The sequence below is a fragment of the Trematomus bernacchii genome, unplaced genomic scaffold (assembly GCF_902827165.1).
Source record: "Trematomus bernacchii unplaced genomic scaffold, fTreBer1.1, whole genome shotgun sequence".
Taxonomy (NCBI): domain Eukaryota; kingdom Metazoa; phylum Chordata; class Actinopteri; order Perciformes; family Nototheniidae; genus Trematomus; species Trematomus bernacchii.
In genome coordinates this window covers 45,134-67,736 of record NW_022987786.1, presented here as the reverse complement: position 1 = coordinate 67,736, position 22,603 = coordinate 45,134, and the positions used below count along the sequence as shown (strand labels likewise).

Genomic DNA, 22,603 nt, shown 5'->3' with positions numbered 1-22,603 from the left:
ATATCATCCATAGGAGACACAACATCCACATATCATCCATAGGAGACACAACATCCACATATCATCCATAGGAGACACAACATCCACATATCATCCATAGGAGACACAACATCCACATATCATCCATAGGAGATGACACAACATTAACCCAGTAAGGTGTTAGCATTTTTCGCTCGTTGCTAATTCAGAGGCTCAGTGTTAGCATTGTGGGTTTTCTTTTGAAAAAAAAAAAAAAAAAGATCAGTTAGATGAGTTTCTTCCCGTTACATGGATATAAAACATTCATAGTTTATTAAATGAACATGCCCTCAGACACTGTTTCCTGCAAGATGTTGCGGCAATGCCCCGGTACCGGGGCCTCTCGGGCTTAACAAGTTAAAGCAGGGGTGGGGAACCTTTTTCCTCTCAAGGGCCATTTCAATTTTTTCAACATCCTCCGAGGACCGTACAAATTATTTACCTCTGCTTAAAATTACTAAAATCACAGCCCATTCATTTGGCCTTTCTTTCATGCTGTGCAAAGAAAAAGCAACCTCTTAATCCAGATATCTCACCATGACTCGCGCATGCATGCACGTGCACGGTGTGGCAGGACCACCACAACAGAAAGATATGGACACAAGATGTGTGCAATTTAGTTTACTATCCATGTGAATATGATTTAAGTGGGGGGGGGGACCTAACCTTGAAGTTAAAAGCATCAATCTGGTGCACTTTGAGAGCAAAATTAAGAGATCTATGGATACATCTCTCAACACCCATATGAAACAGAACTGGAAGCAGATTTTCTTTTTCTTTATGGATATTTCACAAATCACTCTCCTTTCAAACTGTATTCTTGTTTATTAATAACAACTTTTTTTTACTGTCATATAGTATGTTATACCTGTTTACTTTATTCTCTTATTGTTGTATAACTATAATGATCATATAAAGATGTGCCTTTACCTCACTGGTTGGAGAAAAAGCTTCTTATATTCGTTAGCATAGCTAGCTAACCAGATGCTAATAACAACAAAGTTATTGACTGCCGTGAAGGCAGCATACAGACAGCATCATTTCCACAGAATGATTTTCCTTAAAGAGACAGTCACCTCCTGACCTGAGAACGAGTCTGGAATTATAACAACACAAATATTCTACAGAGTGTTTTTAATTATATAATCACAGATATAAAAACACCTTTCTACTTCAAAGATCCTCAAACCTGCATTTTTTTTTAATAATGTGATGGTGAAATAAACGTTTTTAAGTGTACAAGAAAGAGAGGAGATAAAAACACGTCAACGTTTAAAAACTGCAGATGTTTCAGATATCAGTAAAACACACACAGCTAGAATAACACAAGTGGCGGGACAAAGAGAAATAATGAAAACAAAACAGTGATTTTTTACATTTTTAATTTGAGATGCGAGGAGGAAGTGGTTTTAAAGACAATTAATTGAAACTATAATAAGATCTTCTTATTAAATTATAAAAAAATATAAACATTTTCATGTCTTTCTTCCATTCACAGCAGGGTTCATTCTGTTTAAATCTACACTCATATATTCACTGTGTTCAGAACATTAAAACACGAGAGACAGGATTTAATATTCAGCTCGACCCCTGATCCAATACACAGAACATCAACAGGTATATTAACACAAAACATCCACAATAAAGACAGTGGAGGGATTCAAGATGCATTTAAACATCAGTATTAACACCAAATATATGACGTCTCTTCACCTAAAGATGTCTTCTTTCCAGATATTCCTCTATTTATCTCAATCATCCAGCCCCTTCACTTTCCCCTTTATTCATGCATTTAACTTAAGAAAATGAAACCTAGAAAATCTAAAGTGGACCTATTATGCTATATTTGAAACATATATTGTCGGGCCAGACCTATACAAAACATGTCTGTGAAGTTTTTTGCTTAAAATACCAAACAGATCCCCCGTTGTAGCCATGCCTCATACTGCTCAAACCACTCCTTTGAAGCCCTGTTAGAGAAACACGGATTCTGGGTCCTTAGCTTTAAAAAAAAAAAGAGGAGGCGGAGCTAATGCCTGATCAGAATTCTACCGGAGATAAAGTTACATTTTGCTGTGATAAAATGCCATTCTGTTCTAAACCACATCAAGGATTATTTCTGAAACAGTATGGAGCTCAAATGCTTTCTCTCTCTCAGGTTTATCACAAGGTGAGTTCCTTTTTTTATTTCCTGCTTTTCCTGTGCTCTCCACAGTACAGGTTAGCTCTGAGTGTTAGCGAGGCTTGCTAATGTAAACACAGACGAGTTTACGTCCAAAACACGTCAGGCATTGTTTCTGACAGCAACTTTCTGTAGGTCCACCATCCGAAATTACGTCATATCGTCAGCAAATCTGTATCAGCTCGTTGTACCCCCGTTTTTAAAAGATGTGGGTACGGAGGAAAAGAGAAAGGGTTTTATTTGTTGGCGCTGCGTGAGTTCCCCGACGCACCGGGGACACATGGTTATGTATAAAAGACATCAACAAGTGCATTTTGCATGATAGGTCCCCTTTAAGGTAAATATCCAGTTTTTGTTCATATTGCAATGTACATTTTTTTGCACGATATTTAAAGATCAGATTGATGTTAAAACTACGGTATTTCAAAGATATATTATATTACATGACATGTCACTTGTTAGACGCTTTTATCCAAAGCGACTTACATACTCAATACTGTGGGCAATCCCCACAGGAGCACTTTGGGGTGAAGTGTCTCAGGGACACAACGACATGCTGACTGCAGTGGGGTTTGAACCTGTGCTCCCCTGATCCCAACACCAACGCTCTAGTTCACTGCGCCACAGCCGCCCAATCCAGCGATTTTAAATGATGGGTTATATACAGTGTTATTGAAATATTGATTTTATAAATATTTAAATATCGGTATGACAGGGAGATATATTTGATCTGTATCACATGGAAATGCAAGTGTTGGTATATTTGAATAATAATATAATTACTCAGCGATATTTGTGGATAAAGAAATATTAGTAATATAGAATAATAAAAAGGGAGGGATATTGACTTTGTATCCACAGCACCACTCTGTGCAATATAAATACCATCATTACACACTCTCTGCTATATAAGGAGGCGTGTGGTGCAGTGGGTTGAGCGTTGGTGTTCCAGGTGGTCACAGGTTCAAACCCCACTGCAGTCAGCATGTCGTTGTGTCCCTGAGACACTTCACCCCAAATTGCTCATGTGGGGATTGCCCACAGTATTGAGTATGTAACAAGTAACATGTAATGTAATGTAATGTAATATAACATATATGATTATTATTAATAATGTTCTATAATCACGTGCAATTATGCATCGTTTTGCTCTACTAATTATTAGCGAAATAAATACGATCATTTTTGAGTTAATAAAATAACTTCAATTAATATTGGGAGTGGAGTCGTTAGTTTGTTTAGTATCTGGGCGTGTAATAAGCGGGATCTTGATCAGCCTGAATAATAATAATATAACTTTAGTTTATATAGCGCCTTTCAGGGGACCCAAGGTCGCTTCAGAACAACAGGAGTAGAACAACAAACAGTCAGACAAACAAAACAACAAATAAACTTGAGGGCCCTTTTCAAAAGGTGTTCTTTTCCCCATAATGACCGCCTCGCTGCACATTAGCCCTTCTCTTAAAGGTCTCCGATCGTGCTATTTTTAGGCTTATATTGTGCGTCTCAGATATGTAAAAAAATAGATCTTGCATTTTAGAAATTCCTCATCCCCCTCTGCTTCTTCACACATGCTCTCTCCAGTACAGGTTAGCTCTGAGTGTTAGCATGCTAATGTAAACACAGACCATATTACTTCCAGAACACGTCTCATTGTTTCTGATGGCAACGTTTCTGATTGGCCCGTGGGTGTAAAGCCCGCCCACATTTTAGTAATCTGGATCAGCTCCGTTGTTCCCCCGTTTTTAGAGATGTGGGTATGGAGGAAAAGAGAGAGGGGTATATTTCCTGACCCTTTGTGAGTCTGCTGACACACCGGGGACACACCGGGGACACACCGGGGACACACCGGGGACACATATTTATATAGAAAATACATCAGAAACTGCATTTAGCATGGTAGGAGACCTTTAATGAGCACAGAGCTGTTACTGCCCCCCGCTCGGCTCGTCCCCCGTCCGGCCCAGCGAGGCGACTCTCTCCATGGCTGCATTGCTGGCCCCGCCCTCCTCGGGGCTCAGCAGCCGGCTGATTTTGATCCGAGCGTCTCGGCGCCACAGCAGGAGGCCTCCGAGGATCATCAGACCCACGCAGAGCGCCAGCAGCAGGGAGACCACCAGCAGGGCGGGGCGGGGGGCCGCCTCCTCGTCATCACTCCTGGACTGAAGGTCCTCCCTCAAGGCCGGAGAGAAGAACACCTCCAGGGTCTCGTCTTTAGAATCGCTGACGTGTTCGGCCTTCCTGCAGGAGAATCACAATCAGAATTCCTGCATTCACAGCAGACCAGATCCTGTTTTCAGACCTCGTGTTTACATGATGAGATAAGATAAGGAAAGGTAGTAAGGTAAGGAAAGGTAGTAAGGTAAGGTAAGGTAGTTTTTTTTGTACTTTTTTTTGTACTTTTTTTAAAAGTACAATGGGAGCCAGAGCCTTTTCTTATCAAGCTCCACTTTTGTGGAATCAGCTTCCAGTTTGTGTTCGGGCGGCAGACAGCCTATCCGTTTTTAAGAGTGCGCTTAAGACCTTCCTTTTTTATAAAGCTTATAGTTAGGGCTGATTAGATTCAGCCCCTAGTTTAGCTGCTATAGGCTTAGACTGTCGGGGGACACCTTACTTCTTCCTTCTCTCTGTCTGTACCTGTGTACTCTCATGTTCCGAATAACACAGCTTCCCCAAATCTCTTTTTGGTGTCTATCTACGCCGGGATCCTGAGTCGTGGCTGAACCTGAGTCCTGAGTCCTGGATCCTGAGTCCCGAGTCCTGGACTCTGAGTCGTGGCTGAACCTGAGTCCTGAGTCCTGAGTCCTGATCTGAGTCCTGGACTTGGAGTCGTGGCTGAACCTGTCTCTGTGGTCCTGCCTGACTCTCATCATGCTACTTCCCTGATGGCTCCCACAGGATTGTTGACATCCTCGTGGATTCATCTTCTTATTACAGACACAAGCATTTCCAAACATGTGGTCTACCTACGCTGTGAAATGTATTATCTCTTTGATTGACACACGGCATCTATTGCACATGTGTCCGTCCTGGGAGAGGGATCCTCCTCTGTTGCTCTCCCTGAGGTTTCTCCCATGTTCCTTTAAACTGTGGGGTTTCTCTGGAAGTGTTTCCTTGTACGATGTGAGGGTCTAAGGACAGAGGGTCTAAGGACAGAGGGTCTAAGGACAGAGGACAGAGGCTCTAAGGACAGAGGGTCTAAGGACAGAGGGTCTAAGGACAGAGGGTCTAAGGACAGAGGACAGAGGCTCTAAGGACAGAGGGTCTAAGGACAGAGGGTCTAAGGACAGAGGGTCTAAGGACAGAGGGTCTAAGGACAGAGGGTCTAAGGACAGAGGGTCTAAGGACAGAGGGGGTCGTATTGTCACTGATATTCTGTACAAACTGTGAAGTCCACTGAGACAAATGTAACATTTGTGATATTGGGCTATATAAATAAACATTGATTGATTGATTGATTGATTGATTGATTGATTGATTGATTGATAGTAAGGTAAGCTAAGGTAAGGTAAGGTAAGGTAAGGTAAGATAAGATGAACCTTTATTAATCCCCGTCAGAGGAGGGAAGTATTGGAGTACAAATACTTAGTTACTGTACTTAAGTACATTTTTCTGGTATCAGTACTTTACTCCACTACTTATTTTTCTGACCACTTTTTACTTTCTACTTCTTACATTTTGAACACAAATACCTGTACTTTCTACTTCTTACATTTTGAACACAAATACCTGTACTTTCTACTTCTTACATGTTGAACACTAATACCTGTACTTTCTACTTCTTATATGTTGAACCCAAATACCTGTACTTTCTACTTCTTACATGTTGAACACTAATACCTGTACTTTCTACTTCTTACATGTTGAACCCAAATACCTGTACTTTCTACTTCTTACATGTTGAACACTAATACCTGTACTTTCTACTTCTTATATGTTGAACACAAATACCTGTACTTTCTACTTCTTACATGTTGAACACAAATACCTGTACTTTCTACTTCTTACATTTTGAACACAAATACCTGTACTTTCTACTTCTTACATGTTGAACACTAATACCTGTACTTTCTACTTCTTATATGTTGAACCCAAATACCTGTACTTTCTACTTCTTACATGTTGAACACTAATACCTGTACTTTCTACTTCTTACATGTTGAACCCAAATACCTGTACTTTCTACTTCTTACATGTTGAACACAAATACCTGTACTTTCTACTTCTTATATGTTGAACACAAATACCTGTACTTTCTACTTCTTACATGTTGAACACAAATACCTGTACTTTCTACTTCTCACATGTTGAACCCAAATACCTGTACTTTCTACTTCTTACATGTTGAACACAAATACCTGTACTTTCTACTTCTTACATGTTGAACCCAAATACCTGTACTTTCTACTTCTTACATGTTGAACACAAATACCTGTACTTTCTACTTCTTACATGTTGAACACAAATACCTGTACTTTCTACTTCTTACATGTTGAACACAAATACCTGTACTTTCTACTTCTTACATGTTGAACACAAATACCTGTACTTTCTACTTCTCACATGTTGAACCCAAATACCTGTACTTTCTACTTCTCACATGTTGAACCCAAATACCTGTACTTTCTACTTCTCACATGTTGAACTCAAATACCTGTACTTTCTACTTCTTACATGTTGAACCCAAATACCTGTACTTTCTACTTCTTACATGTTGAACACAAATACCTGTACTTTCTACTTCTCACATTTCCCAAACAGGCTGGTTCTTTTAGTTTGAATGTGTGTTTGGTGGCGTGATCATTATTATTTAGAGTCATTGCGTGCCTATTGATTTGAACACGATCCGTGTATCCATCATTTCCTGGTCTTCTCTAAAGAAGAGGGACCAATGAAAACGTTGTCATGTTGCCGTTGTTCAGCATGGAAACATTCATTAGCTAACAATGACATTATTGTTCTATTAATATAAAGGGAGGTCAGGTACTCTTTAAAACAGCTGCTAGTTATGGGTACTTTTTACTGAAGTACATTTCAAAGCCCTCTTTACTTTGACTTGAGTAAAGAAGTTTAGTCAGTACTTCTACTTTCACCAGAGTATTTTTAAACACGAGTATCTGTACTTCTACTTGAGTACAGGATGTGTGTACTTCTACTTGAGTAAAGGATGTGTGTACTTCTACTTAAGTAAAGGGTGTGTACTTCTACTTGAGTAAAGGATGTGTGTACTTCTACTTGAGTAAAGGATGTGTGTACTTCTACTTGAGTAAAGGATGTGTGTACTTCTACTTGAGTAAAGGAGGTGTGTACTTCTACCTGAGTAAAGGATGTGTGTACTTCTACATGAGTAAAGGATGTGTGTACTTCTACCTGAGTAAAGGATGTGTGTACTTCTACCTGAGTAAAGGATGTGTGTACTTCTACCTGAGTAAAGGATGTGTGTACTTGTACCCTCTCTGCTCCCTGTCGGGAAATTCATTATTTTAACAGCAACAGGTAAGAATGAAACACAACACAGATTCACACAGATTCATAGAATTAAAGATAAAATCGAAGATAAAAACACAATTATATACAGTTAAGTAACTTTAAAATAAGAAATGAATTAAAATGAACATAAATACATATTGGGTCATACATATATAAGTCAATGCAAAGACGCGCTAGATGCAAATTCGTACATAATATTCATAATGTTCACAAGTTTGCTTAAAACCTTCCTGTTGTTCCTGAATGATGTGTTGTATTCAGATCAGGGTGTCAGACTCAAGGCCTCAGTTAATGTGGCCCAGCAAGAGCTTGCAAAGAATATAATATACAATACAATTGGTGTAATTGTTGAATATTTGCTTTCAATTATTTGACTTTCAGACGTAGTTATTCATGAAGTTATTACCCTATCCGATAATAATCCAATGCAGAGGCATTAATGTTATATAATACATTATTTGATATATATTATATATTTATATAGTCTTAAAGTTACAACCGGCCCTTTGAGTGAAACTATAATGCTGAGGAACCCCTGGTTTAGATGAACAGCCTCTGGTGTAATAAAGTGCTGCCTGTAAACATTGGAAAGGTTTAAAACAGAGCCCTGACTACGTGTCGACATTAACCAGTCTGAGATCATCCATCACATTTATCTATCATAGAATCTGTTTTAGGTGTAAACGAGGTTTTTTGACAATAAATAATACAAAAAAAGATAAATAATGAGTTGGAGTTAAACTAAAAGGTTAACCAAGATCTGGGTTTTCATTTAAACGATATGTTGTATAAACAGCATCATGACTCATTAATGAGCTGTCTGATGGCAGCACCGGATGCATTAGATATGTTTAGTTTCATGTATGCTTGCCTGTGTGTGTGCTAGATCCTAATGAAGAACATCAGTCTGTATTGTGGGGGGGTTTACCAGGGGGTGTGAGGCTCTTCAGGATTCAGTGTGAACGGGTCCTCGGGGAAGATGTCCTCCAACGGCTCGTCTTCCTCGTTCTTCGTCACCTGGTCTTCCTCGTTCTTCGTCACCTGGTCTTCCTCGTTCTTCGTCACCTGGTCTTCCTCGTTCTTCTGGACGGGGCTGAAAGCTCGCGGAGACAAAACCCGCCCGACGTTAAAGCTGGCGACGACCTCGCTGACCCTGTGGGACGTTTACAAAGAATGAAGAGGATGCAAGTGGTTCATCGTATAGCTGCTCCTTATTTAAAGGTCTCCTATTATACTTTTTTTAAGCGTATATTATGGGTCTCAGATATATAAAAAACATGTCTATGAAGTGTTTTGCTCAAAATACCAAATAGGTCATTCTAGCCTCATCTCCCTCTATTTCAGCTGTTACTAAAGTAATGATTCTGAGTCTGTAGCTTTAAAAACGGTTAGGGTTAACCCTAAAAAAGAGAGTAGGTCTCATCAGGAGAATTCTCCCAGCAGAAACTCAGCTAAATGCTGTCGTAATTAATATCATGTTTCTGAAACAGCTCAAACTCTTTTTCTCTCTCAGGTTTACCACAAGGTGAGAAAAGGTGCATTTTGCATTATAGGAGACCTTTAAATAGGTCTGCTTCTCTTCTATATATCACAGGGGCGTAACTCACCCGGCCTCCCTCGCCTCGCAGCGATACTTCCCGAAGGTGTGGGCGGTGGCGATGAAGCTCAACGCGCCGTCAGCTGATCGCAGGAAGTGACTCTGCGGGAGGTTTGTGAAGCAAGAGGACGTCCAGGTCAGAGAGGACGGCTGAGACGGCTTCACACAGGGAAGAATCACCACCTCGTTCACAGCAGCAAAGACCTCTGAAGTGGAGAAAGAACATCAGAATAAACTAAAAGGGAGAGCTAGCTTTAGCCGGGATGCTAGCGAAAAGCGCTGCCCAAAAGTGAGCTAAAGGGAAGAGTCCTAATCCATTCACTTCCTGTCACCTGGTCTGGAGCTCAATGGTTTCCCCAATGTGTTTCTGGTTGTTATCCTGAAATCAGGTCTGTGGTTAACACAACCTGGAGAGATTTTAACGCTTTGTTCTACCACATAAAATATGTCAGTAAATCACCCGTGTCCCTGGGTCACGTTAGCTGTTAGCTGTTAAGTGTTAGCTGTTAGCTGTTAGCGCACTCAAGCTGGTTTCTCCATTCTTACCTACCCTACCTTTAAATGTTAGCTGTTAGCTGTTAAATGTTAGCTGTTAGCTGTTAAGTGTTAGCTGTTAAGTGTTATAATAATAATATTGGGAGGGATGAAAACCTCTTTAACGGTCACACATGCAGAGCACACAGCACACACAGTGACATTTGTTCTCTGCTTTTAACCCATCCTAGTGCCAGGAGTCTAGTACCAGGAGCAGTGGGCAGCTATTGCACAGCGCTTGGGGAGCAATGGGGGTAGGGGGTTGTCCGGTGCCTTGCTCAAGGGCACCACGGCAGGGCAGGAGGTGAACTGGGACCTCTCCAAGTAGCAGTCCACACTCCATTTTTAGGTCTGTTCGGGGACTTGAACCAGCGACCCTACGGCTAGCTGCTAGCTGTTATCTGTTAGCTGTTAAGTGTCGACTGTTAGCTGATAAATAATAATAATACATTGGATTTGTATAGCGCTTTTCCTAATGCGCAAAGACGCTTTACATAAAATCAGAACAGAAACAGTAGCCTACAAAGAAAACAAAAAACATAAACAGCAGTCCTTATCCAAAGGTGGGGTAGGTAATTTTGGAGAAACCGGCTCGAGATCGCTAGAATTTGAAAATACACAACCGGAGAAAATCTGCCACTTCCTTACAGAGCCCCTCCTCCAACACACACGAACGTGCACATGACCAATGAGGGCACGAGATAAGTTTGTGCACAGATGGAAGGCTGACAGGCAGGTAGGCCATCCAGTTATTTTAGCCGGGCCGGCTCAGATGATTGGTCGTGCTTTTTACAGTACTACAGCTTCCACAGATGATATTTTTTAATGGATTTGTTGTCAAAGCACTTCAGATATTCATTGCTATCGGGATGTTAAGAGCATTCCATGGAATATAACAACAAGTGTATCTCTAGCCGGTTTCTCAAACTTACCTACCCCACCTTTATCTAAGTGGTAGCTGTTATCTGTTAGCTGTGAGATGCTAGCTGTTAGCTGCTAAAAGTTACCTGTGTCCCGGATGGCCTTAGTTTCTCCTTGACATTGTACTTTCACGTTTCCGTCCTCCAGGTCCTGAGCCCTGAGGGGGAAACAGCCTGTCAGTCACTACCCAGGAACACATTACACATTACACAACACTACACTACACTACACAACATTACACAACATTACACAACATTACACAACATTACACAACATTACACCACAGCGCTCGTCAGTTTATTTCATTACTTTCTCCTGTAAATAATTAGAAGACAGTAATTTAGAAAACAGTTGAGAAGATTTCACCAGTTACAGTGAAATAGAGGGGGAAGAGGCTAGAATGATCTGTTTGGTATTTTGAGCAAAACACTTCATAGACATGTTCATGAGACCTATAATATATGCCTAAAAATAGTAAAATAGGAGACCTTTAAGGTAACTTTCACCGCTCTGCTCTCCAGCGTGACAGTTAAATAGCAAAACAAACAACTCTAATAGTGATAAAGGTAAGGTACATGTGTGGATGGTTGGCGTCCGGCGCTGTGCAGACGCTTCCGGTCCGGCTCCAGCCACACTGAGGGTCTCGGGCCAGAACACATTGACTGCAGCTGCTGTGGACAGAGCAGCGAGACACCGGGACCCCCGTCACCCCCTCAGACGTCCCCACATACAGCATCCCCTGCAACAGATACTCACTTTCAGAGATGGCAAGAGTAGACACATCCTTTACTCAAGTAGAAGTACAGAGACTCGTGTTTAAAAATACTCTAGTAAAAGTAGAAGTACTGACTAAACTTCTTTACTCAAGTCAAAGTAAAGAGGGCTTTGAAATGTACTTCAGTAAAAAGTACCCATAACTAGCAGCTGTTTTAAAGAGTACCTGACCTCCCTTTATATTAATAGAACAATAATGTCATTGTTAGCTAATGAATGTTTCCATGCTGAACCACGGCAACATGACAACGTTTTCATTGGTCCCTCTTCTTTAGAGAAGACCAGGAAATGATGGATACACGGATCGTGTTCAAATCAATAGGCACGCAATGACTCTAAATAATAATGATCACGCCACCAAACACACATTCAAACTAAAGGAACCAGCCTGTTTGGGAAATGTAAGAAGTAGAAAGTACAGGTATTTGTGTTCAACATGTAAGAAGTAGAAAGTACAGGTATTTGGGTTCAACATGTAAGAAGTAGAAAGTACAGGTATTTGGGTTCAACATGTAAGAAGTAGAAAGTACAGGTATTTGGGTTCAACATGTAAGAAGTAGAAAGTACAGGTATTTGGGTTCAACATGTAAGAAGTAGAAAGTACAGGTATTTGGGTTCAACATGTAAGAAGTAGAAAGTACAGGTATTTGTGTTCAACATGTAAGAAGTAGAAAGTACAGGTATTTGTGTTCAACATGTAAGAAGTAGAAAGTACAGGTATTTGTGTTCAACATGTAAGAAGTAGAAAGTACAGGTATTTGGGTTCAACATGTAAGAAGTAGAAAGTACAGGTATTTGTGTTCAACATGTAAGAAGTAGAAAGTACAGGTATTTGGGTTCAACATGTAAGAAGTAGAAAGTACAGGTATTTGTGTTCAAAATGTAAGAAGTAGAAAGTACAGGTATTTGGGTTCAACATGTAAGAAGTAGAAAGTACAGGTATTTGTATTCAACATGTAAGAAGTAGAAAGTACAGGTATTTGTGTTCAAAATGTAAGAAGTAGAAAGTACAGGTATTTGTGTTCAACATGTAAGAAGTAGAAAGTACAGGTATTTGGGTTCAACATGTAAGAAGTAGAAAGTACAGGTATTTGGGTTCAACATGTAAGAAGTAGAAAGTACAGGTATTTGGGTTCAAAATGTAAGAAGTAGAAAGTACAGGTATTTGGGTTCAACATGTAAGAAGTAGAAAGTACAGGTATTTGGGTTCAACATGTGAGAAGTAGAAAGTACAGGTATTTGTGTTCAAAATGTAAGAAGTAGAAAGTACAGGTATTTGGGTTCAACATGTAAGAAGTAGAAAGTACAGGTATTTGGGTTCAACATGTATCCATATCCAGGTGGATCCGAGCCTGGCAGCAAACTTACTTAGACTCAATAGCTTCTGTTAGGTCAATTAGTAGGTCTGAGTAATTGCCGGAATAAATTAACAGGCCTCCCGACTCCAACAATATCATAAACGTTTGTTTGACACAGAGATTATTTTCTGACATAATCCAAAATCCCATGGAGAAATCCCATTGGACCAGGAGATGCTGCCTTCAGGGACCAACACAGAAATACAACATCCCTGCACCTCTCTATACTGCCAAAGATGGCTTAATGCAACTCTAGACACATTAGAACATGGGTAAATACCATCATCATCATCGGACATATAGTAAACCATAAAAAAGGGCTTTAAAACCTAATTTCTGAAAATCAAGTTAATTTTGACTGTTTAGCTAAATATTTCCATCCCTCCAGATGAGTGTTGCGTACCTTTGAGGAGGAGAGGACGATGCTTTTGACGATCTGAGGCTGAGTGAAGACCTGAATCTCCTCAATCACCCGAGATCCTCCAGCCAGCAAAAGCACTTTGTGGAGGAACCCGGACTCTGCAGGATCAGAGAGGACGAACACGGTATTATCAAAATATTTAGATAGAATAGAACAACTGATCAGAATCAGGGACAGGTTTGTTGCCAAGTAGGTTTACACCAACGAGGAACTTGCCTTGGTGAGTATCCTGTCTTGTAAGCATATATTCCTGCTACTGACTGCAGTATTTTTGACTTTCTTTAGAACATTTTAATTATCCAGAAGTTCTATACTGTTTATATTTGATATTATATTTTTCATTTTATTTTTAGTTGTTAATTCTCTATTCCACTATTTTAAGTATTTTAATTGTAATGTCTGAACAGACTGATGATGCTTCTGTAACAAAATAATTTCCCAAATTGGGATAAATAAAGAATATATCTATCTATATTTATATATCTATCTATGGTGCGTAGATAAACACACTAAAAGACGCACAATTTGTTCCCCCGTTTTTAGAGATGTGGGTACGGAGGAAAAGAGAGAGGGTTTTATTTCCGGCACACCGGGGACACATATCCAGGGGTGGTTCTAAGGGGGGCCAACAAAGGCCAGTGCCCCTTAACGCTGACCAGGGACCCCACTCCAAAAAAAAAGGTTACAATATCACAATTTCTTGGAACTAAATCAAATCAGAGATCCGGATGTACAGTGGAGATTAAACTGTTCATTACCTTATAAAAGAAAATACTAATAATATTTATGTTTTTTAATTAAATTGTCACTTAAAGTTACTAAAACAAATACCAATTACTGTATTTCATGTTTATTTTGCATGATTACTTTATACTCTTTTAACCCGCTCTTATTGTGCCCCTCTCATGTAATAACCGCCCCCCCCCCCCAGTCAAATTGGTCTAGAACCGCCACTGCACATATTTATGTGTAAAAGACATTAAAAAGTGCATTTTGCATGATGGGAGACCTTTAAAGTAAGGCCTGGAGGAGTGTATGGAGGGCTGAGGGTCCCCCCAGCTGTTCACCTGTCAGCAGGAACAGGACGGTGTATTGTTTGCCGTTGAGGGCCTTCGTCCTCATCACTGCCACGCGACTGTACCGCTGATCTGAAGAAACGAGCGGAGCGTCGTCCGACTTCACGCTGCCGCTCGTCAGGAAACTCTTCTTCACTTGAGATAATTCAGAATCTGTAGCGCTGTCCAGCCCACACTGTCAGCAGGACATGGAGGGGGGGTCACACGTTAACATTATCGTAGAAATGTATCACAAGTTCAAATTCAAAGGTTTTATCATCATATGCACATAAGCTACAGTGTAGGAATGGCAATGAAACTCTTCTGACCTGAGCTCCTCCAACAATGCAACGTATATAATAAAATAAAATAAATTGAAAATCCAAATAAAAAAATTGTGCAAAAAGTCTATATACATGCAAATAGAATATGATATGTTCAAGAACAGAATATGAAATGAATTAATTAAGACTAAATTAAATACGGTTTATTGCGGTGACAACTATTTATATAAATAAGTAGATTGCAAGATGACTAACAGATTAATGTTTATTGAGGCACTTCACAGAGCTCAGGTGTTTAATAGTCTTATGGCCTGTGGGATGAAACTGTCCCTGAGTCTGGAGGTTTGTGTCCGGATGCAATTTCTGTGAGAAAATGTACGCCTAGCTACTAAATGTTCTCAGACAGAAGGGTGGACCATTGTCAGGAAATTATCATATTGATCTTAGGTTTGTAATCACCATCTTCGCAAGTTTCGCCCGTCTGGCCAACATTTCAATGGCCTCTAATGTAAATTCTAGCTGAGACCTCCCCCCTTTTGTCTTTGTCCTGTATAAAGTGCTTGTTTTTCTGTAACGGGGTCAGATCTTTGAGCTACATCAGTGGTGCAGGTTATCTGACCTTTCAGCTGGAAATAGATTGATTCTGTTAACCTGTTAAGCCCTGAGCCTGTTTTTCAGGTCTCAGGCTCGAAAACAAATGACTATAACTTTACTTCTAAATAGGGTAAATTAATAATCTTTTTTCTCAAAGTAATGATAAACCTGTGAGTTGGATGTAGAAAAGTCAGAATCAATATAGATTTTTTTTATTTTAATGTAAATTCAGATTGAACATAGTAAAAAAATTTAAATTATAGTGTCCGTCCAAAAATTATTTTTTACTTATAGTGAAAACTACCCTTGGATGATGGGATAGTAGACTAAAAGCTTTAGGAGTCCAAAGTACAACATATAATAAGTACCCTGGATCAAGATTGATGCAAAACAAGTGACCTTTGACCTTTTTAGAGAGATTTAGCAAAAGAAAAACACTTCTGGGGTCATTTGGGTGGAAATGGGCGTTTTTGCCGTTTCTCTGGAACCCATTGGTCGATTTTGATGATTGACATCTCTTTTTAACCGTTAGAGCCAATAGAATCGAAGGGGAATTTCAACATACACACACAGGTTAACAAAAAAAAGTGGGGGCTTTGCGCATGCAGTTGGCCGTAAACCGAAACCTATCTCACGCTCTGAAATCTGAAAATGGAAAAGCAGTTTTATTGCTTATGGATTATCAGAAATCATTTCAAAGTGACACAGACACATTGGATTAACCTATGGATCAACTTCAGCAGCGTTTTTATCGTTTTGATGCCATTGAAGACCACTTTTGATCAGACAACGACGAAGGTAAGCCGTATTGCCGTGTTTGCTACCTAGCGCCACATGTTGTGATGTCTGTTTTTGTTTATAATGTCGCGAGTTCTTATCATGGAGTGATGATATGGATACCTATCGATTCTGTGTATTCTCACAATTCTGTGTATTCTCACGATGCTATTCGATATGTTGGATGTGCAGTTACGATAAGTAATAAGGGTGTTATGAGTGAGTTTCTGTGCACACGCCGTTAGCATTTTTTCGCTCGTGGCTAATTGAGAGGGTCAGCGTTAGCTTTGTGGGTTTTTTTGCAAAAAAATTCAAAATGATCAGTTAGCTCAGACACTGTTTCCTACAGATTATGCGTTTTTCCGCCCGGGGACGGGTCGATGGGGTTCAACAGGTTAAGTGTGGAATTTCCACCACAAACATCTTAGAACTCAATCCAACTCAATTAAATGAAAACAGTCAGAATCACTAAGAACAGAAGCAGGCCCAGATTCAAACCCTGAGGGGCGCCGTGTTTTTGTTTTTGTCAAGGAACCACATTTAGTTGATTAATTAGTTTGGATCCTGGCTTTGACTCGTGGTGTGACAGTAACGTCCTCACCTGTCCCAGATGTGAGTGTTTTCCCAGCAGGGAGTTCCACAGGTGTGTTTGTGTGTCGAAGGTCCGGTAGCTTCCATTAAACACCGCCTGGACGTCCTGCAGCTTAAAGACGCAAACCGCTGACTCTGCCCCCGAAGACCTGAAGCAGACGGGAGGGAAAACTGAGAGGCTTTATCTCAGACATAACGACGATACGATAATACTTTAATGGTCAGATCAAGTCTGAAATGTGACTTGCATCACAGCAGCTCCATGTGTAACATCAACAGACAACTATCCAGACACATGAGAAACAAGCAACAAACGTTGAACAGAGAAAAGCTGCTTCTTTCTATTGAGATGTTTACATTTTGGATTGTTTATTTCCAGTCTTTTAATTTCTCTAATTGTTCAATGCCTGGTCTTTTTATGCTTCTGCAACGCAAACATTTCCCAAATTGGGATCAAGAAAGTACTTCTTATCTTATCTTATCTTATCTTATCTTATGTACCTTCCGCTGACATTGTGAGGTTCGGCCTTTAAAAGTTAGTGAATGAATAAGCAGAGAGAGAATAAGGAAGCGAAATCGAACATATCTACTTCCTCCCAAAAGCAGAAGAGGTGATCGTGACTGCCTGATCTGCACTGCGCTGCGAGAGTTGGTCCTCCTGTTGGACCGCTACGTACAGCAAGAGGGACATTTACGTACTGATCTAATAACACAGTTTCGTCTTGAATCAACTTTCTTTTATGAAAAGTCATTTCCCTTTTCCAGGAATCTCAACAGAAAAAGTTTGGCCAGACTAATACATTTCTAATGCTAAATAAATGAAAACCATTCACAGTTCAGAATTAGATATTAATGATTAATGCCATAAATGATTGCATACATTTAGTTTCTTATTTCTCCAGTGTGATAGCTAACAGAAGTTAAATCCACTTCTCTTATTATAAGAATGTACTTAACCCACTAAAAGGATTTATTCTCAAATAATAAGGAAATTAAGTTGTAAAAACAATGACTTTATCTCTCTCTCTCGTTCAGATCAATGTGGTCGGGGTTTTTCTCTTCTTTGTGAAACGCCGCTGTGTGAGATGCCCTGCAGTACGTAGCGGTCCAATAAGGAGGACCAACTCGAGCTTGCGCAGTAAAAATCGGGCAGAAACAGTGATCCACCGCTGGCTCCCTACCACTGCGAGGTGAAGACGCCGTAGAACAGCGTCTCTGAGGAGCTGTCGCCCTCCGGTGGTGGGAGGGTGAAGACGTGCTGCAGGACGTTGAAGGGAAGCTGTCTGGGAACCTGGCAGAGCAGCGGCGCTTTAGCGAAGGACGTCCACTTATTCTGGAGAGTCCGCTGCCCCCCCACATCGTCCTGTGGAGACAACGCAGCAACGTGTTATACATTCAGATATCTGAACCCAGAAGAACCCGGACCCATTTATACCTTTGGGGAAATTATGTGGAACATAATTTAGACTTAATAATAGACCACATCGAACACATTTCAGACAAGTAAACCCCCCCCCTACTGTTAGAGATCTGAAAAGTTACATATATGTCACATTGGGCGTTAATGGTAAAGTAATGCTTATTAATAACTTAATTAATGAGGATTGTTTTTTGGTTTAAATTTGTTTTAACATTCTTTGAATTGAAGAATATAGAATACGCAGCAACATGTTACACATTTATCTTTAAGTGGTGTCACTCGATTAAAAAACATCCCTGTAGCTTTTTTCAGAATACATTTTCTTTTCTTTCTCAAAATTCTTTTTTTTCCTTCAAAATCCTGACTTTTTTCAGAATTCCGAAAATGTTCTCAACATTCTGAGTTTTTCTTTTTCCTCGAAATTCTGACATTATTCCAAATTCTGACTTTTTTCAGAATCCCGATTATTTTTTTCTCATAATTTCCGGGGTTTTTTTCTAAAAATTCTGACATTTTTCAAAATCCCGAATCCCGGGACTCAATAATAAAAAGACACGATAGACAAGAAAATATGCAAATAAAACGATTTAAAATACAACACAATACCATAAAATGTAAGACAGTCTTGCACTAATGTACATTCTCAAGATATTGAAGGGACTGTTATTTTGTATATATTGATTGTTGTGTTTTTATTTATGTCTTAATGTGTGCATATATAAAAATGTGTCTTGATTGTGTATATATAGGATATACTTATTTGCACACATATTTTTATATATATTTGTTTTTATATTCGGGATTGTGGGAAACGGTATTTCGATCTCTGTACACACAAACTGAAAGATTGACAATAAAGTTGGCTTTGACTTTGACTCAGGAGGATGTGGCGTAATCTTAACCTGTTAAGCACCTAGCCTGTTTTTCATGTTTCAGGCTCGAAAATGACATGCCCAAAACAAATGACTACAACTTAACTTCTAAAAGGGTTATATGAATAATTTCTTACATAGTAAAAAACTGTAAATTATAGTGTCCGTCCAAAAATTATTTTTTTACAGATAGTGAAAACTACCCTTGGATGATGGGTTAGTAGACTAAAAGCTTTAGGAATCCAAAGTACAACATATAATAAGTACCCTGTATCAAGATTGATGCAAAACAAGTGACATTTGACCTTTTTAGAGAGATTAGCAAAAACCACCCCACCTCTGAGGTGATTTGGGTGAAAATGGTTTTTTTTCTATATCTCTGGCCCCCCTTGCTCGATTTTGATGGTTGACACCTCTTTCTGACCGTTAGAGCCAATAGAATCGAAGGGGGAGGCTCCCACACACAGACGTTGTGAAGAGAAAAGGTGGGGGCTGCGCGCATGTAAATGTGCAGCAGAGTGGAGCTACATTCTAGCTCTGGCATTTGGAAACTAAAAAGCAGTTTTATTGCTTATGGATTATCAGAAATCATTTCAAAGAGGACACAGACACATTGGATTAACCTATGGATTAACTGCAGCATCGTTTTTTTATCGTTTTAATGCCATTGAAGACCACTGTTGACCAAGGTAAGCCATGTTAGCGTTTCTAGCTACTTAGCTCCACATGTTATGATGTACGCTTTCGTTTATAGCGTCGCAAATGTTTATCACTGAGTGTTGAGGTGGGCACCATTAGATTCAGTGTCTCCAGGACACCAAAAACGAGTGGTTGGCTGTGCATCTAGGATAAGTAATAAGGGAGTTATTGTGAGTTTAAGTGCCGTTTTAGGTTAAATCTTTTCTCTCGTGGCTAATTCAGAGGCTGAGTGTTAGCATTGTGGGATTTTTTTGGAAATAAAAATTAAAAAGATCAGTTAGCCGAGTTTCTTCCCGTTACATGGATATAAAACATTCATAGTTGTATTAAATATTAAGATTCCTTAGACGTTGTTTCCTGCAAATGACGCGTTTATCCGCCCGGTACCGGGGGGGGCCGTGCGTAACAGGTTAAAGCAGCTCTATTATTGATATTTTCCGTCACCTTGCAGACTTGAGCGACGCGAGCGATCCGCAGCTCGTCCACGAAGCTGAACTCTTTCCCGCCTTCAGTGAAGAAGAATAACAGCTTCCTGTCCACCGCCGCCGAGCCCACGAACGCCGGCTCTGAAACAGGAAGTACAATTATTTATATTTTTTAAATATTTTACACATTTAATAAATCAACAAAACCTTTTTTTCAAAATAATTTTTTTTCTCCAAATTCTGACTTTTTTGAGATACAGTAACACATGCGTCACTTCCAGGCAAAAATTACGGCTCCGCCCACCAAAACAAAGCTGTCATTTGAATGGCGGTCAATACACATTCTGAAGTTTTTGCCAATCCGATCAGAAATTAAATTTTTGGATCTTCAAAGAGCCCGATTACGATGGCCAAACAGGCAAACTATTACATTAAATCATTGGAAATCGACGATCGGGCTCGATATATGGTTAAATATAGCAGTAAGCAATCGATGTCCATAGATGACAGTAACATCTACGTCACTTTAATGCCCCGCCCACTTTTGGGGAAACCAACGCTGTCAAGCCTGAAGCCACAGAGCTCTAAACTGTCCTTTTTTCTTAGAGGAAGTACAGAAACACTGAACTCTGGATTTGTTTTAATGTTTGAGGAGCAATAAACGACACAGCAGCTTTTTGGCATGATAAGACTATTATTTTCCACTGGCGAAATTACGGCCTCGCCTACTGATTTTAATTTAACCATATATCGAGCCCGATCGTCGATTTCAAATGATTTAATGTAATAGTTTGCCTGAATGGCCATCGTAATCGGGCTCTTTGAAGATCCAAAAATCCACGGTTTTCAAAAATGTCTGATTGGATTGGCAAAAACTTCAGAATTGGTATTGACCGCCATTCAAAGCGTTGTTTTCCCCCAAAAGTGGGTGGGGCCGTAATTTTCGTCCGGAAGTGTCGTAGGTGTTATTCTCGTCTATTTCGATTTTTTTTTTAGAATACATTTTTTTTTTTCTCAAAATTCGATATTTTTCAAAGATCTTCAAGAAATCCGTTTTGTTCTCCATATTCTACAATTTTTCCAATTTGGGATTATTTTCAGAATCCCGATTTTTTGCCCAAATTCAGGGTTTTTTTCTCCAAATTCTGACTTTTTCAAGAAATTCGTTATTTTCTCCAAATTCTGACTTTTTTCAGAATCCTGATTTTTTCCTCAAAATGTTGTTCAGATTACTACTTTTGTCACAGGATTCTTTTTTTTCACGTTGTGAGTTGGGACTTTTTTCAGAATTCAGACTTTCTTCTTTTTTTACAAATGACACCTTCAGTTTATGGGATGGCCGGATTTTTGTCCAGCTTGACATTTAAAATATGCAGAGTTGTAGAAACAGGATCAAAAGTTCAAAAGAAACACAGAAGTGAGAAGTTCTTCCAGACATTATATTTTTTGTTTTGCTAAAAGAGGAAGTGAATTATCGTTGATAGGAAACAGGAAGTTGAGCTGTCTGAAACCTTTTAAACAAACACAAAAACCCCCCTACTTTAACTTTCACGTAAACGAACGAAACTCGCTACGCATATCTAAGGTGCGGAGACGAACAAAAAAGCCTCTTGGAGGGGTATAAAATAACGTACAGGAAGTCGGCCATTTTGAATTTGGCGTCGAAAAAGGCGTCAAAAAACGCCATTTATCGCGTTTTTCGTCCTCCGCGCAAAATCTATCTTCTCCCAGGGACTTTATCCGTACGACTCGAAATTCGTCGGGTAGCATCTCGAGACATGGGCAATTAAAAGTTATCACGGAAGTTTTTTTCTTTCGCACGGCGCAGCCGTTATTTGGCGCCAAAGTTCGCGTTCGCTCGATGCTAGGCCCATCAAACTAATACGATGATGTCATAACTCAAACTGACATGCTCACAACGCCACCAAACTTCACAATGTTGTCTTAAGTCAATGGAAAATGCTCCAAACTGCACCAGACTTCAGATGACAGTTAATGGTCTGGCCCTCAACAGCACTATGCCAATTATGGGATGTCATCATATGCCGTTTCCATGGCAACGAATCACTCGCCGTAAAACACGATGTTGTCTTAAGTCAATGGAAAATGGTTCAAACTGCACCAGACTTCAGATGATGGCTACGAGTCCGGCCCTCAACAGCACTATGTCAATTATGGGGTGTCATCATATGCCGTTTCCATGGCAACGCATCCCTCACCAAAAAACATGAAGTTGTCTTAAGTCAATGGAAAAGCTTCCAAACTGCACCAGACTTCAGATGACAGTTAATGGTCCGGCCCTCAACAGCTCTACGCCAATTCTGGGATGTCATCATATGCCGTTTCCATGGCAACGCATTCCTCGCCATAAAACACAATGTTGTCTTAAGTCAATGGAAAATGATCCAAACTGCACCAGACTTCAGATGACAGTTAATGGTCCGGCCCTCAACAGCTCTACGTGAAATCTGAGATCTCACCGTATGCCGTTTCCATGGCAACGCATCACTCGCCATAAAACACGGTGTCGCTGTAAATCCAATGGACACGGTCCCATTGTCCCCCAATCTTCACTTTTATATCACCGGTCC

The 22,603-nt window shown here is 39.9% G+C and overlaps 1 protein-coding gene across 1 annotated transcript in view; it reads right to left on the bottom strand.

The window, feature by feature from the left end:
• Positions 1 to 3,358: 3,358 nt before the first annotated feature.
• Positions 3,359 to 22,603, bottom strand: part of LOC117497565 (semaphorin-4B-like) — a 40,159-nt gene continuing 20,914 nt past the window's right edge. Inside the window, exons 7-16 of the mRNA XM_034149534.1 lie at positions 20,032 to 20,153; positions 17,778 to 17,959; positions 16,607 to 16,745; positions 14,363 to 14,546; positions 13,278 to 13,393; positions 11,318 to 11,481; positions 10,829 to 10,899; positions 9,298 to 9,493; positions 8,619 to 8,843; positions 3,359 to 4,441 (exon numbers count right to left, since the gene is read on the bottom strand). Of these exons, the coding sequence (XP_034005425.1) occupies positions 4,129 to 4,441; positions 8,619 to 8,843; positions 9,298 to 9,493; positions 10,829 to 10,899; positions 11,318 to 11,481; positions 13,278 to 13,393; positions 14,363 to 14,546; positions 16,607 to 16,745; positions 17,778 to 17,959; positions 20,032 to 20,153 (1,712 nt within the window). The 3' untranslated portion in view covers positions 3,359 to 4,128. The remainder of the gene's footprint in view (positions 4,442 to 8,618; positions 8,844 to 9,297; positions 9,494 to 10,828; positions 10,900 to 11,317; positions 11,482 to 13,277; positions 13,394 to 14,362; positions 14,547 to 16,606; positions 16,746 to 17,777; positions 17,960 to 20,031; positions 20,154 to 22,603) is intronic.